General features: G+C 40.3%; 1 protein-coding gene across 2 annotated transcripts in view; it reads right to left on the reverse strand.

The window, feature by feature from the left end:
* Positions 1-1,952: 1,952 nt before the first annotated feature.
* LOC115192886 (aquaporin-9) overlaps positions 1,953-13,795 on the reverse strand; it is a 42,728-nt gene continuing 30,885 nt past the window's right edge. For both annotated transcript variants that reach the window (XM_029751818.1, XM_029751817.1), the window contains exons 5-6: positions 7,823-8,040; positions 1,953-3,348 (exon numbers count right to left, since the gene is read on the reverse strand). In XM_029751818.1, the coding sequence (XP_029607678.1) occupies positions 3,138-3,348; positions 7,823-8,040 (429 nt within the window). In that variant the 3' untranslated portion in view covers positions 1,953-3,137. The remainder of the gene's footprint in view (positions 3,349-7,822; positions 8,041-13,795) is intronic.

A 13,795-nucleotide genomic window follows, 5' to 3' on the forward strand; every position in this document is an offset into this window, starting at 1 on the left:
GCCCTAAAAATTGTCAAAGACTCCAGCCACCCTAGTCATAGACTGTTCTCTCTGCTACCGCACGGCAAGCGGTACCAGAGCGTTAAGTCTAGGTCCAAAAGGCTCCTTAACAGCTTATACCCCTGCTGAACAGGCAATCAAATGGCTACCCGGACTATTTGCCTTGACCCCCTTTTTTTTACATTGCTGCTACTCGCTGTTTATTATCTATGCATAGTCACTGCCCCTATCTACATGTACATATGACCTTAATTACCTCGACTAACCTGTACCCCCGCACATTGACTCGGTACCGGTACCCCCGTATATAGCCTTGTTATTTTTGTTACTTTTTTTACTTTAGTTTATTTAGCAAATATTGCCTCACTGCAGTGTTTGTTAAGGGCTTGTAAGTAAGCATTTCACAGTAAGGCAACACCTGTTGTATTTGGCCCATGTGACAAAAACAATTTGATTTGATTTTCAAGAAGTACTATATCTGGGGCGGCAGGGTAGCTTAGTGGTTAGAGCGTTGGACTAGTAACCGAAAGGTTGCAAGATCGAATCCCCGAGCTGCCAAGGTAAAAATCTGTCTTTCTGCTCCTTAACAAGGCAGTTAACCCACTAGGCCGTCATTAAAAATAAGAATTTGTTCTTAACGGACTTGCCTAGTTAAATAAAGGTAACAAAAAAAAAAAGTTTTGTATTGTAAATCATGTTACAGAAACCTATAGGATCATGTCCATACAGTATGTTTTCCATGGAAACCACCGGGCGATAGCATGTCAGGACATGTGGTGTGACATTGATTTTCAACAAAGATCCTCAATACACTTACAGTGCAGTGGTATGTGCTGCACACTGCAATGTCACCCATAACACTTGTATAGGTTCAATAAACTGCAGGAGCAGCAGTATCTCTCTAGCTTTCCATGATGTATCTAATGTACTAGTGTAGGTAGGCTGTGCTGGTCTGGTCATATTCCACAGATCAAATTAGCCTGAAATCCAGATTTGCTTAACGTTCCACTTCCTGTACACTGTGGGAGGAGCTCAATTGGTTTTAGCTTGACTACTCGCGTCCGTTCTTCCGTCCTCCCCTCGTATGCTTTTGAAAAATATCAAAAGGTAACGGAGGAGCGGAAATGTAGAAACAAAGGCACTTTTATGAAATGAGACTCCTGTCGTACTGTATGTTCGGCATATGACACTGAGAACAGGGAGTTTAATGTTATCACAAACTGACTGGTGCCCAGGCTAAGAATGAACAGCTACTTATGTCAGACAACTAATCCTTCCAGTCCTTTTCCCTGCACTCCTGGCCAAGATGACCTCAGGCATCTTGGCCTCTTGGAAAAAAAGATGCTATCTAGACCCTGAAACGGTTCTTCGGCTGTCCCCATAGGACAACCCTTTGAAGAAGGCTTTTTGGTTCCAGGTAGAACCCTTTTGGGTTCCATGTAAAACCCTTTTACATAGAGAGTTCTACATGGAACCCAAAATAGTTCTAAATGTAACCAAAAAGGGTTCTACCTGGAACCAAAAAGGGTTGTCCTATGGGGGAAGCCGAAGAAGCCTTTTTTGTAAAGGTGAGTAACTCCTGACTGTCCTCTGGAAGAACACTAGAGCCTGGTCCAGCCTGTGTAGAGCCTTGTACACCAGGCCCATGTTGAAATAGAGGTCTCCATTGGATCATGTTGGTTTATTCTGTCACATTACAGAACAGGAGCCTTTTGAGTCTGTCTGGTTATAAGTGAATGGCCAAAAGTGATGGCATTATGCAACAGGTTTTCTACCAACAAACTTTATCAGTGTGTGTTTTGCACCAAGCCTGGTTCTATCTGTTTAACTCCTATGGTTGTTGTCATGTAAATGCCCAAATGAGTTGTCAAGACAACACAAACAGATCTGGGACCAGGCTATTTCGCTCCTCGGTGCCATGATAACAAGTTTTACTTAAAAAATACAAGACACCATTTTTTAAATGTTTTATTATGCATCCAAGTAATAATATTTGTTTACACAAACAGGAATACATTTGTCACATTGAAATAGTTTGGATACTATTTCCATGACAACAATACAAAATCAAAAACAGAAAAAGCACACCAATAAACAAACATAATAATTGAATATTATACAATGGCAACAAAACTTTTAACTGCCATACATGAAATTCATGAATTGTAACAGTTGTTGTTATATTAGTTATTTCTCAGGGTTTCCTTGGATACGCATGTGATCTCTTTCAATGCACAGAGTATGAAGTGTATGGTCAAAATTGCAATCTAAAGCCTACTTTAAAGCTATACCTTCTGCAATTACAACGCAGACATTACTACAACAACAAAAATTACATCAAATGGGGCTGGGTTAATTGTCTGCATGAACCTCATTTACATAAAACGGACAGACGTGTAGTCCAAATGGAATCTCATTTACATAAAACTGACAGAGGTGTAGTCCAAATTGAATCGTAAGAGGTGAAATATTATATATACATAATATAACTTTTCCAGTGTTGCGGATTGCTACATTTAAGCACATCATTATGAACTAACCATTCTGTATCTTTACCTATTAAAAGAGTAACAATAGCCTGGGTTTCTCCATGTAGACTGACTATTGGAGCGCCCATCAGCAGCGGGCTAAAGGCCTTGTACTGTGATCAGTCGCTCATACGTAGCACACCAGTCTGGTTACTAAAGGCTATGACATGTAATAACAGGCTATAAACCGTACTCTGATCATTCACACATACGTAGCACACCGGTCTGGTTACTAAAAGCTATGACATGTAATAACAGGCTATAAACCGTACTCTGATCATTCACACATAAGTAGCACACCGGTCTGGTTACTAAAGGCTATGACATGTAATAACAGGCTATAACTCTTCTACTCCCTCTACCACAGGGTTTCACCATAGCACACTGAGAGAGCAAGCCTGTGTGTGTGTGTGTGTGTGTGTGTGTGTGTGTGTGTGTGTGTGTGTGTGTGTGTGTGTGTGTGTGTGTGTGTGTGTGTGTGTGTGTGTGTGTATTTGGCTCCCAACATGACATTCCTCTCCTGATTAACTTTACAGTAACACTGATCTGAACCAGACAGACAGATATTTTCTTTTAAAGTCCTTGACAAGTGAATGAATCTCTCTGACTCTAACTCATGGTAATCATCTCATATTTGTCCTTAAGACTGCTGTCCTCCTCCAGATCTTCTTCCTCCTCTTCGTCCTCCTCCTCTTCCTCCTCGTGGGGTTTCTCAGGCTGTTTGTGATGCATCTCGATGAACAGGAAGTAGACCAGGGCCCCGACCACACCCCCTATCATCGGCCCCGCCACCGGGACCCACCACCAGTAGTCTGACGTGCTGTGTATAGGTAGGCACACACACATATACACACACATTACAAGAACACATAACACATGCAATAGATGAAGGTATAAGAACACATAACACATGCAATAGATGAAGGTATAAGAACACATTATCCAGCTGTCCTTCTGGATAATGCTGTGACACGTCTAGCCACACTTATAAACACGTTCTTAAGCCTTGTACACTGCATTCGGAAAGTATTCAGACCCCTTGACTTTTTCCACATTTTATTATGTTACAGCCTTATTCTAAAACGGATTAAATTGTTTTTTTCCCCCTCATCAATCTACACACAACACCCCATAGTGACAAAGCAAAACGTTTTTTTTTAATGTTTGCAAATGTATTAAAAATAAAAAACGGAAATATAACATTTACATAAGTAGATTGAAGCACCTTTGGCAGCGGTAACAGCTTCTTGGGTATGACGCTACGAGCTTGGCACACCTGTATTTGGGGAGTTTCTCCCATTTTTCTCTGCAAATCCTCTGAAGCTCTGTCAGGTTGGATGGGGAGCATTATTTCCAGGTCTCTCCAGAGATATCCGATCGTGTTCAAGTCCGGACTTTCGCTGGGCCACTCGAGGACATTCAGAGACTTGTCCCGAAGCCCCTCCTGCATTGTCTTGGCTGTGTGCTTAGGGTCATTGTCCTGTTGGAAGGTGAACCTTCGCCCCAGTCTGAGGTCCTGAGAGCTCTGGAGCAGGTTTTCATCAAGGATCTCTCTGTACTTTGCTCTGTTCTTCTTTCCCTCAATCCTGACTAGTCTCCCAGTCCCTGCCACTGAAAAACATCCCCACTGCATGATGCCGCCACCACCATGCTTCATCGTAGGGATGGTGCTAGGTTTCCTCCAGACGTGACACTTGGCATTCAGACCAAAGTGTTCATTCTTGGTTTCATCATACCAGAGAATCTTGTTTCTCATGGTCTGAGAGTCCTTTAGGTGCCTTTGGCAAACTCCAAATGGGCTGTCATGTGACTTTTTACTGAGGAGTGACTTCCATCTGGCTACTCTACCATAAAGGCCTTATTGGTGGAGTGCTGCAGAGATGGTTGTTTTTCTGGAAGGTTCTCCCATCTCCACAGAGGAACTCTGGGAAAGTATTGTAGGTAATACTCAGTAGGGTCTGTAGAATGTACAGTTGAAGTCGGAAGTTTACATACACCTCAGCCAAATACATCTAAAATCAGTTTTTCACAATTCCTGATTGTGAAATGTCAGAATAATAGTTGAGAGAAGGATTTATTTCAGCTTTTATTTCTTTCATCACATTCCCAGTGGGTCAGAAGTTTACATACACTCAATTAGTATTTGGTAGCATTGCCTTTAAATTGTTTAACTTGGGTCAAACGTTTCCGGTAGCCTTCCACAAGCTTCCCACAATAAATTGGCTGAATTTTGTCCCATTCCTCCTGACAGAGCTGGTTAACTGAGTCAGGTTTGTAGGCCTCCTTGCTCGCACACGCTTTTTCAGCTCTGCTCACAAATTTTCTATAGGATTGAGGTCAGGGCTTTGTGATGGCCACTCCAATACCTTGACTTTCTTGTCCTTAAGCCATTTTGCCACAACTTTGGAAGTATGCTTGGGGTCATTGTCCATTTGGAAGACCCATTTGCGACCAAGCTTTAACTTCCTGACTGATGTCTTGAGATGTTGCTTCAATATAGCCACATAATTTTCCTCCCTCATGATGCTATCTATTTTGTGAAGTGCACCAGTCCCTCCTGCAGCAAAGCACCCCCACAACATGATGCTGCCACCCCTGTTCTTCACGGTTGGGATGGTGTTCTTAGGCTTGCAAGCCTCCCCCTTTTTCCTCCAAACATAACGATGGTCATTATGGCCAAGCAGTTCTATTTTTGTTTCATCAGACCAGAGGACATTTCTCCAAAAAGTATAATCTTTGTCCCCATGTCCAGTTGAAAACCATAGTCTGCCTTTTTTATGGCGGTTTTGGAGCAGTGGCTTCTTCCTTGCTGAGGGGCTTTTCAGGTTATGCTGATATAGGACTCGTTTTACTGTGGATATAGATACTTTTGTACCTGTTTCCTCCAGCATCTTCACAAGGTCCTTTGCTGTTCTGGGATTGATTTGCAGTTTCGCACCAATGTACATTCATCTCCAGGAGACAGAACGCGTCTCCTTCCTGAGCGGTATGACGGCTGCGTGGTCCCATGGTGTTTATACTTGCGTACTATTGTTTGTACAGATGAACGTGGTACCTTCAGGCATTTGGAAATTGCTCCCAAGGATGAACCAGACTTGTGGAAGTCTACATTTTTTTTCCTGAGGTCTTGGCTGATTTCTTTTGATTTTCCCATGATGTCAAGCAAAGAGGCACTGAGTTTGAAGGTAGGCCTTGAAATTCATTCACAGGTACACCTCCAATTGAGTCAAATGATGTCAATTAGCCTATCAGAAGCTTCTAAAGCCATGACATCATTTTCTGGAATTTTCCAAGCTGTTTAAAGGCACTGTCAATTTAGTGTATGTAAACTTCTGACCCACTGGAATTGTGATACAGTGAATTATAAGTGAAATAATCTGTCTGTAAACAAATGTTGGAAAAATGACATGAGTAGATGTCCTAACCGACTTGCCAAAACTATAGTTTGTTAACAAGAAATTTGTGGAGTGGTTGAAAAACGAGTTTTAATGACTCCAACATAAGTGTATGTAAACTTCCGACTACAACTGTATATACTTGAAAATGTATCAATTGCCCAATTTGGCATATTTGGGCAAACTCCTGGCAGGCTTGATACAAAATATTGTGTAGTGATGTAATTATTCACTGAATCAATCTGAAACTTTGCACACACAATGCTGCCATCTGTTGGCCAAAATCGAAATTACACTTAGAATCCTATCTGAATGTATGGCATTTCAAAGATGATGGAAAAAAAATAGATATATAAAAACTCATGTTTTTTTGTTTCTATTATCATTTACCAGATCTAATGTGTTATATTCTCCTATATTAATTTCACATTTCCACAAACTTCAAAGTGTTTCCTTTCAAATAGTACCAAGAATATACATACATGTATCCTTATTTCAGGTCCTGAGCTACAGACAGTTAGATTTGGGTATGTCGTTTTAGGCGGAAATTGAAAAAAAGGGTCCGATCCTTAATTTAAGAATGTTGGAGGCCACTGTGTTGTTAGGGACCTTCAATGCTGCAGAAATGTTTTGGTACCCTTCCCCAGATTTGTGCCTCGACACAATCCTGTCTTGGAGCTCTATGAAAAATCCCTTCGACCTCATGGCTTGGTGTTTGCTCTGACATGCACTGTCAACTGTGAGACCTTATATAGACAGGTGTGTGCCTTTCCAAATCATGTCCAATCAATTGAATTTACCACAGGTGGACTCCAATCAAGTTGTAGAAACATCTCAAGGATGATCAATGACAACTGGATGCACCAGAGCTAAATTTAGAGTCTCATAGCAACGGGTGTGAATACTTATGTAAATAAGGCATTTCTGTTTATTTTTAATACATTTGCAAACATTCCTAAAAACCTGTTTTCACTTCGTCATTATAGGGTATTGTGTGGAGATTGATGGTAAAAAAAAATGCTTTAGTGTAATAAAATGTGGAAAAAGTCAAAGGGTCTGAATACTTTCCGAATGTATTATAAGTGCGGCTAGATGCGGCCGTCACAGAATTATCCAGAAGGACAACTGTTTGTTTTTTACAGCACCATTATAATTTAAATCTCAGTCTACTTTCCAAGCTCCAAAGCTTTGAAAGTTAAATTCAATAGTAGGCAGGCAGTAACCCAACGGGGTAGCACAGAGCATGACAACAGATAATTAGCTAACATTGACTGCATGTGATGTGAGGTGATGTGTTGCTGTGCATGTGAGGTTATATAACACCAATCAACACAGGGTTGTTTTTTCACCTATCAATACCAGACAATCAAAGGATGCTTTGATTAAAACGGTCAACTAATAATCAAGCTAGTTTTGGAATAGATCCAGTAAATGGAACTAGAAGTTTGTGAAACAGTCTTTGATCGACATCAGTAACCTGAACCCTTCTATATGAGTTACCTGAACCCTTCTATATGAGTTACCTGAACCCTTCTATATGAGTTACCCGAACCCTTCTATATGAGTTACCTGAACCCTTCTATATGAGTTACCTGAACCCTTCTATATGAGTTACCTGAACCCTTCTATATGAGTTACCTGAACCCTTCTATATGAGTTACCTGAACCCTTCTATATGAGTTACCTGAAGACTTCAATATGAGTTACCTGAAGACTTCTATATGAGTTACCTGAAGCCTTCTATATGAGTTACCTGAAGACTTCTATATGAGTTACCTGAAGCCTCCCCAGTCTGCTACTGCAGTGAAGTGCCGTGGCCCCGGGTGTCTGGCAGGGTTGAGGTGGTACTTACCTCTAATCTTAGCCGCATATATTATACAGTATTATATTATGAGTTACCTGAACACCTCCCAGCCCCAGCCTGCTACAGCAGTAAAGAGCCGTGGCCCCAGGTCCCTGGCAGGGTTGAGGGGGTACCCACAGTTCAGCCCCATGGACACCCCGATAGCCATGATGATCAGGCCGATGCACAGCGGCTCCATGCCCCTAGGGGCACCGATGTTCTTCCCATCGTTGATGGCCAGGATACACAACACCAGCATGCCTGTTCCCGCTGCCTGGAGAGTACAATCAAAGAATACAGTATGAAGATAGGCAGAGTCCCTGTTCACGCTTGTCGGCGATGTCATGGCGATGTTGGCTAGCTAAGTGATCGGGGCTAACGGTTGTCTCACGATGAACTGTGCATGTGAAGGCTGTCAAATTAAAGGCACTTCTTCGATATAAAGTTGTTTTTGACGAAAATAAAAACGTATCAGTTTGTCACTCACGAGGTTGGAGTAATAACATGTTCAACTACTGAAGACATCTTGAATCTTGGTTGTTCCTTTAGATTGAAAAAAAAATCAACAATTAAGGAAGAGCTTTTCACTTCTCTCATTGACTTCTAAAACCCCGGCCTGGTCTGCTTGGTCTGTTTCGGAAAACGCTCCCGGAAGTCTCTCAATATTGCGCCTCTGTGTTTAAAATCTCTGTGGTAAGATGATTTCAAAAATAATTTTATTGTTGACAACAGCATTGGGTCAATTACATTTCAATTCAGTCAATTCAGGAAGGAAATGGTTGATCATTTAAATAAAAGGACATTGAATAACACCTGGTGATATTTTCATTTATTTTAATATTCAAGCAGGATACAAAGAAAATTGTTGAAATGTTATTCTTTATATTTTTGGGGAGATCATAATGTTATTCTTCATCCAGACTGCATCACATCCGGCCGTGATTGGGAGTCCCATAGGGTGGCGCACAATTGGCCTGGCATCGTCCAGGTTTGGCCGAGATAGGCCGTCATTGTAAATAATATTTTTTTTTTTAACTGACTTGCCTAGTTAAATAAAAAATGTAAAAATGTAAATATATATTTGTTGGGAGAATGTAATGTTATTCTTTATATTTGTTGGGAGAAAGTAATGTTGTTCTTTATATTTGTTGGGAGAATGATGTTATTCTTTATATTTGTTCGGAGAATGTAATGTTATTCTTTATATTTGTTGGGAGAACGTTGGGAAAACATTTCCACTGCATTTCAGCCCTACCACAAAAGGACCAGCTGACATTATGTCAGTGATTCTCTCGTTAACACAGGTGTGAGTGTTGACGAGAACAAGGCTGGAAATCACTCTGTCATGCTGATTGAGTTCGAATAACAGACTGGAAGCTTCAAAAGGAGGGTGGTGCTTGGAATCATTGTTCTTCCTCTATCAACCATGGTTACCTGCAAGGAAACACGTGCCGTCATCATTGCTTTGCACAAAAAGGGCTTCACAGGCAAGGATATTGCTGCCAGTAAGATTGCACCCAAATCAACCATTTATCGGATAATCAAGAACTTCAAGGAGAGCGGTTCAATTGTTGTGAAGAAGGCCATAGTAACATCTGACAAAAATATCTAGACACTGAAGCAGCAAACTTTGTGAAAATTAATATTTGTGTCATCCTCAAAACTTTTAGACATGACTGTACACACAACACCTCATAATGACAAAGCAAAAACAGATTTTTTTTTTTTAAATATCACATTTACATAAGTATTCAGACCCTTTACTCAGTACTTTGTTGAAACACCTTTGGCAGCGATTACAGCCTCAAGTCTTCTTGGGTGTGAAGCTACAAGCTTAGCATACCTGTATTTGGCGGGTTTCTCCCATTCTTCTCTGCAGATCCTCTCAAGCTCTGTCAAGTTGGATGGGGGGGAGGGTCGCTGCACAGCTATTTTCAGGTCTCTCCCAGAGATGTTCGATCGGGTTCAAGTCCGGGCTCTGGCTGGGCCAATCAAGGACATTCAGAGACTTGTCCCGAAGTCACTCCTTCATTGTCTTGGCTGTGTGCTTAGGGTCATTGTCCTGTTGGAAGGTGAACCTTCGCCCCAGTCTGAGGTCCTGAGCGCTCTGGAGCAGGTTTTCATCAAGGATCTCTCTGTACTTTGCTCCATTCATCTTTCCCTCAATCCTGACTAGTCTCCCAGTCCCTGCCACTGAAACATCCCCACAGCATGTTGCTGCCATCACCTTGCTTCACCGTAGGGATGGTGCCAGGTTTCCTCCAGACGTGAACCTTGGCATTCAGGCCAAAGAGTTCAATCTTGGTTACATCAGATCAGATAATCTTGTTTCTCATATTCTGAGAGTCCTTTAGGTGCCTTTTTGGCAAACTCCAAGTGGGCTCTCGTGCCTTTTACTGAGGAGTGGCTTCTGTCTGGCCACTCTTACCATAAAGGCCTGATTGGTGGAGTGCTGCAGAGATGGTTGTCCTTCTGGAAGGTTCTGCCATCTTCATAGAGGAACTCTGGTGCTCTGTCAGAGTGACCAGAGGGTTCTTGGTCACCTCCCTGACCAAGGCCCTTCTCCCTCGATTGCTCAGTTTGGTCGGGCGGCCAGCTCTAGGAAGAGTCTTGGTGGTTACAAACTTACTCCGTTTAAGAATAATGGAGGCCACTGTGATCTTGGGGACCTTAACATTTCTAAAAAACATTTTAGAATAAGACTGTAACGTAACAAAATATGGAAAAAGTCAAGGGGTCTGAATACTTTCTGTTTGCACTGTATAGTATTTTTTGGTCCTAACTATTACAGATCATGGCCTTTTAAACCCACCCCTCAGCTACTCTCAGTCCATCCCACCTGTCTCCGTAAAGCTACTCTCAGTCCATCCCACCTATCTCTGTAAAGCTACTCTGTCCATCCCACCTATCTCCGTAAAGCTACTCTCAGTCCATCCCACCTATCTCTGTAAAGCTACTCTGTCCATCCCACCTATCTCTGTAAAGCTACTCTCAGTCCATCCCACCTATCTCCGTAAAGCTACTCTCAGTCCATCCCACCTATCTCCGTAAAGCTACTCTCAGTCCATCCCACCTATCTCCGTAAAGCTACTCTCAGTCCATCCCACCTATCTCCGTAAAGCTACTCTCAGTCCATCCCACCTATCATCGTAAACCACACTTATGATCTCCATCTGCAATATATTTTTAAACTGTGCTGTTTTACATAAATTCTGAACCTTTATAATCGCATAATATTTACAGATAGTAAAATATTCATCTTTAATATACAAATGGTGTGTATATTATATTGTTGATTGATTGACTATGGGTTTCCAAATCTCAAAAACTGTGCTATTTGTAGGGTTCGTTTCATGTAAATGTTGTGATTTTTCAGCCGCTCTTAAACCTGTGACCAGAAACAAGCTACATAGGGGCAATACCAAAAGAAGTGATCTAATGATTCTGTCTCTTTGCAGCAAAATCTGCAAAGCTGGGATAAATAAATACAATTCAAATAAATGGTTGCATGCCCCATATACAGGACATAACATTCTGTAGGTGGCAATAATTTTATATTATCGTTTAAATTGAGTGTTGCTTTGTGTATCAGTTCATAAACGATGTACCATGAAAACGGAACATGGAAAATCTCTTCCCACCTATTTTGCAACCTGTATGGTGCCGCTGTCAACATTTTGGTTCTCAAATGAAACTGGTATACAGTGACTTCAGAAAGTATTCATACCCCTTGACTTATTCCACATTTTGTTGTGTTACAGCCTGAATTCAAAATTGATTAAATATTTTTTTTTTCACCCATCTACACACAATACCCAAAACCATAATGATAAAGTGAAAACATGTTTTTAGAAATGTTTTCAAATTTATTGAAAATGAAATACAGAAATATCTAATTTACATAAGTATTTATACCCCTGGGTCAGCACATGTTTGAATCATCTTTGCACACGTGGATTGTACAATATTTAAACATGAAACAATTCTTCAAGCTCTATCAAGTTAGTTGTTGATCATTGCTAGACAGCCATTTCCAAGTCTTACCATAGATTTTCAAGCCAATTAAAGTCAAAACTGTAACTCGGCCACCCAGGAGCATTCAATATCGTATTGGTAACCAACCTTGTGTTTTAGGTTATTGTCCTGCTGAAAGTTGAATTTGTCTCCCAGTTTATGTTGGAAAGCAGACAGACCTAGGTTTTCCTCTAAGATTTTGCCTGTGCTTAGCTCTATTCTGTTTATTTTTATCCTAAAAAAACTCCCTAGCCCTTGACGATGACAAGCATACCCATAACATGATGCAGCCACCACTCTGCTTGAAAATATGAAGTGTGGTACTCAGTGATGTGTTGCGTTGGATTTGCCCCAAACATAACACTTTGTATTCAGGACATAAAGTTAATTTCTTTGCCATATTTTTTGCAGTTTTACTTTAGTGCCTTATTGCAAACAGGATGCATGTTTTGGAATATTTGTATTCTGTACAGGCTTCCTTCATTTAACTCTGTCATTTAGTTTAGTATTGTGGAGTAACTACAAAGGTGTTGATTCATCCTCAGTTTTCTCCTATCACAGCCATTCGTACTAATCTACTGGATAACCAGTTCTTATAAACATTTGTATGACTGAAGCTTTTAGTGGGAAACTCATTTTCATTATATAAACAAGCATGTTTAATTTAGTCTGGTTGGCATTCCAAATCAAGTTAAATATTTCTTGCTCATATAATTTAAAAAAAAGAACCATATGGAAATAAGGAAACTATGATATGACTGAAGAGTTAATCAGTGTGATTTTCCATAAATACAGGTATTTTCCCTCGCAAGATCTTGTTTATTTTTTTGCTAAATTTCTATGTAAATTTGTTGTAGTGAGTTAATTTATATATTTCGGGATATGAATGCCAAGTATGTCTTCTTCACCGTCAGACCATTTTATTGATAAACTACAGGGTGGTGTAAAAGTTGTGTATTTTAATGATGCAATAAGTAATATGGTACATTTATCATAATTAGGTTTTAGTCCAGAGAGGTTAGAGAAATATTCCAGATTCTCAATGAGATTGTGCATCCAGTGCAGGGATCCAAATTCCAGACTTAAGAGAGAACTTGAGTCACTGGCATAGATTGACACTTTTGTTTTTAAGCCCTGGATTTTTAACCCCTTGATATTATTGTTGGTTCTGATACCTAACATTTTGATGGCCAGAGCCAATAGATACTGAGACAATGTACAACCTTGTTTTTGTCCTTTTGACAGTTCAATACTTTCTGAGATGTAGCCATTATTTACTATTTTACACCTCAAGTTACTATACATAACTTTAACTCATTGTATAAGAGATTCTCCAAAATAAATAATATATCAATTCTAGTTGTACTTTATCAGCGGCATTTTCAAAGTCAGCTATGAAAACCAGGCCTGATATCCCAGATGTTCCATAGTGTTCTATTGTTTCCAGTACTTGTCTTATATTATCTCCAATGTACCGTCCATGTAAACAACCTGTCTGGTTAGGATGAATAATATCCCTGTAGCTCAGTTGGTAGAGCATGGTGTTTGCAATGCCAGGTTTGTGGGTTCGATTCCCACGGGGGGCCAGTACAGAAAAAAATAAATAATGAAATGTATGAAATGTATGCATTCACTACTGTAAGTCGCTCTGGATAAGAGCATCTGCTAAATGACTTAAATGTAAATGTGACAATACCTTTTTTAATTCTATGCGCCCTGCATTTTGCAAAAAAATGTTTGCATCACAACACTGAAGTGTAAGGGGCCTCCAATTTTTTTAAATGGACTGGATCTTTATATTTCCCACTGTGATCCTATTGCAGTAATAATGATATCAGACCTTCTTGTTGAGTGTCTGATAATCTACCATTTTATATGAGTGGTTAAAACACGCTAATAGTGGATCTTTGAGTACATCAAGAAAAGTTTGATATAACTCGAGCCCTGGAGTTTTTCCAGACTGTTCCTCCTCTGTAATCTGGCCTTCATATGAGTCTTTCTGTATAGCTGTTAAT

Source organism: Salmo trutta, chromosome 4, assembly GCF_901001165.1.
Source record: "Salmo trutta chromosome 4, fSalTru1.1, whole genome shotgun sequence".
Taxonomy (NCBI): Eukaryota; Metazoa; Chordata; class Actinopteri; order Salmoniformes; family Salmonidae; genus Salmo; species Salmo trutta.